Source organism: Apium graveolens, chromosome 10 (assembly GCF_009905375.1).
Source record: "Apium graveolens cultivar Ventura chromosome 10, ASM990537v1, whole genome shotgun sequence".
Lineage (NCBI taxonomy): Eukaryota > Viridiplantae > Streptophyta > Magnoliopsida > Apiales > Apiaceae > Apium > Apium graveolens.
In genome coordinates, this window is record NC_133656.1 from 127072855 (window position 1) to 127076681 (window position 3827).

At 35.8% G+C, this 3827-nt stretch overlaps 1 protein-coding gene across 1 annotated transcript; it reads right to left on the bottom strand.

Moving 5' to 3' along the window:
- Positions 1-200: 200 nt before the first annotated feature.
- Positions 201-2183, bottom strand: LOC141690964 (uncharacterized). The gene has a single exon (XM_074495716.1). It carries the CDS (start codon positions 2181-2183, stop codon positions 201-203), a length of 1983 nt encoding a protein of 660 aa, XP_074351817.1.
- Positions 2184-3827: the final 1644 nt, after the last annotated feature.

Here is a 3827-nt window from a genome sequence, read left to right on the forward strand (position 1 = left end):
CATTACACGTTTTGGGTGCCTCGTAACGACGCAATCGATTGTGTATTGTTTCAACTTTGGATTCAAAATATAGAGAACAAAAGTGCACACATTCCTCCTCGATATAGCGTTCAGCCATTGACCCCTCCGGATGTGCTTTGTTTCTAACTTTCATCTTCAATCCATGTAAAAATCTTTCAAAAGGGTACATCCATCGATATCTAACAGGGCCACTCGGTGGCCAAATGTAGTGGCAAGTGCTCCATCGGGTCAAAGAAACTGGGAGTAAAGATGGTTACAAACTTAGATATTATTCTCACAATATCTTTCTCCATTTTTAACAAATCGGAGTATTTCAAGGTAGATGCGCATAAATCTTGGAAGAAGTTAGACAATTCAATAATGGCATCAGCCACTTGCCTCGGTAATAAGTCACGACAAATAATAGGCAATAATTTTTGCATGAAAATATGACAATCATGCGATTTCATACCATGAATAGTATGTTTTTCGAAATTCACACACATAGATATATTTAAAATGTAACCATCTGGAAGTTTAAGTGTTGACATCCACTCAAACAAATTATCAACTTGTTCCCTCAAGAGCGCATATGGAGCATGTGGCATTATGTCTCCATCTTGAACCCACAACTCACGTCGAATACCAAGTTCCTCACAATCATACCTTGATTTTAAGTTATCTTTGGTCTTGTTCTTGTCAGCTAATATGGTGTAGAAAATGTTTTCAAAAACATTCTTTTCAGTATGCATGACATCAATATTGTGACGAAGATCAATTATCTCCCAATACGGGAGCTCAAAAAATGGAGAATAATGAGTCCAATTATGAGTAACACCATAGTCCCGAGGTCTTCTTTTTGTTAACTTTCCTGGAGGAGGAAATTGTATAAGATCACATACAGTCTTTCCCCTTCCACCTGAATGTCGAGCTGTGACAGAACGAACCTGTTTCTTTCCAAACTTTGTGCTACTCCTCAATGGATCACCCGGTTCCAAAAAATATCGAACAGTGCAAAAGAAAGAAGGCTTACAACCATTCCTCAGTTGAAAGCCTTTGATATCACCACTACATACATGACAAGACAACTTACCCTTAGTCGACCATCCACTTAACATCGCAAGTGCTGGAAAGTCGCTAATAGTCCACATTAGTGCAGCCATCATATGAAAATTTATGCATGATGACCTATCATATGTTTCCACTCCTGTATGCCATAATAGCTTCGGTTCATCAATTAATGGTCGGAGGTAAATATGTAGTTCTTTTGTAGGATCATTAGGACCGGGAACAATGAGAGGCATGAACATATATGGAGCTTTCATGCACATAGATGGTGGAAGGTTGTAAACAACCACCACAACGGGCCATACGGTATAATCCCTGGCAAGTGGATCATGAAATGGGTCAAATCCATCACTAGAAAGGCCAAGTCTGATATTTCGTGCCTCTTTTGCAAATCTCGGAAATCTAGCATCAAATGCTTTCCATTCATCTCCATCTGCCGGGTGAGATAACTGACCATCAACTATGACCCTATCATGGTGCCACGTCATATACTTAGCAGTTTGATCAGACATGTATAAACGTTGTAGTCTCGGTATAAGTGGAAAGTATCGCAAGATCTTTCTTGAAATCAGCTTCTTTTGGTTATCTTTTCGGTCTTTATATCGACTTTTGTGACATATGTCACAACATGTCTTTTTACTATTTTCCTTGTAAAATAACATGCAATCATTCTCGCAAGCATCAATCTTTTCATATCCCATATTCAAACCACTTATCATCTTTTTCACATCATAATATGTCTCAGGTATATTGTGTTTCTCCGGCAATACTGACCCAATAAGTTCAAGTAACTCATCAAAGCCCTTGTTACTACAACCATGCTTATTCTTGAAATATAACAACCTATTTACGAATGACAAAGTGGTAGAACTTGGATAATTTGGATAAAGAGGTTCAGAAGCACCGTCTAACATCTCATAAAAAATTTTTACTGTTGCAGTCGGTTCCTCCTCACCATTCCCGAAATTTCCATGTGCATCCGCAAAGTCTTGAAGCATTTCACGTGCATCATATATATCATCATCTCTAGGATCATTATTACCCAAACTAGTCTCAGCTTCAACCCCGGACCTACGCTTTTCGCCATGAAAAACCCATTTAGTATATGACTCCATAATGCCATGTCGATAAAATCATAAGTTACATTGTCGGGTAATTTACGCCATGTATTTCCACACTCATTACATGGGCATCTTATCCTCCCCATTGAATCAACTTCCCCTTTCATAGAAAAATTGATGAAATTTTGTACACCATGTTTGTACTCCTCGGTTATATTATTCCTTGCATCAAACCTACGATGCATCCAACTTCGATCAGATGCCATCTACAATTATCATATTTTGATTAATTAGTTATTATAGACAAGAACTAACATCAATAAACAACTTTATTAAATTAATATTTCATTAGTATGATTGATACAATCATTATATAACTCAATGTCTTATGATTATCTTAACATACTAAAAAGAAGTAATAATCACACTAATTTAGCCACAATTTACAATATTAACACAATTGACATATAAAAAAATTAACAATATTAACACAATTGATATATATAAATACAAGAATTACAAGTATATGTATGAAAAATATGAAAGAATACTTACTTGGACATGAATGCTTTTAAAATTGAAGATTATGAAATTAAAGGAGACAGGAAAAATGGTGAAAGAAGAAAAAGGAGGCCACTGGAAAGAAAGGGTAGTGACAGTAGGGTTTCTAAATGTGTTACCCAAATACAACAGGAAATAGTTAAAAACGAACAGCGGGTATATTCAACCAGATACGGTTGAAAACGAATAGCGGGTATATCCGACCAGATACGGTTGAATTTAAAATCTGCTAAAATTTAGTCATTTTGGTGGGAAATTTCCAGCGAAAAAAATTGTTAATACTAAATTCCACCGGAAATCGTTGAATAAGATTTCCGTTGATTTTATCCGGTTGAATTTATTTTTGGTGGGAACTTTCCCGCTCACCCAAAAATTGGTTGTTTTAAATTCAACCGGTTTTGGTTGACTATAAAGTAGTTGAATTTATTCGGTTGAATTTAACCTTTGGGGGGAAAATTTCCCTCTTAGGGAAAAATTGGGAATACTAAATTCAACGGGTTCTGGTTGAATCTAAAACCGGTTGAATTTAGTCGATTAAATTTAGTGACGGTTGAATTTGTTCGGTTGAATTTGAGCGCATGTCAAAGGTCTAACAACGTTGAATTCAAATTCAACCATATACGGTTGAGTTTAGGTTCAATTGAATTTAATCTCATTTTCTAATAGTGATACCCGGCACGAAAAATATCATTTCTTTAAAAAAATTAAAGCGTGAGGCTGGTGAGGCCGTATCTGACGATTCTTCAGATGAAAACGAAAAGGAGGCCATAAAACTTGATACACTAACAATTTTAATAATTGTTTGTTACACATTTAGATGATGTACTATTTTCATGTGGTGTTTGTGCTTGTTTTTACTTGATCAGTTTTTTGTTCGAAAGCATTTGCTTACTTCAGTTGATTTTGAATTTATTGAGTAGATATTCACAACACTATGGGCCATTCAATCCGAAGAAGAGTCCACAATCCAAAGATGGTCTTTCCGTGTGGGGGGCTTGTCAAAATTATTTAATATTAAATTACTCCAAGCAACATGACATAAGCAGTAATGTAATTGTTTTGTTAGAAATATAGAGGCATGGCCCCAATGCAGAATTTTGAATAAAATTCATATACACAAGATTCTATCCTTTCCCT

Bases quoted from the DNA above. Each gene is read 5' to 3' on its own strand.
- LOC141690964 (XM_074495716.1), bottom strand. From the start codon at position 2,183: ATGGAGTCATATACTAAATGGGTTTTTCATGGCGAAAAGCGTAGGTCC.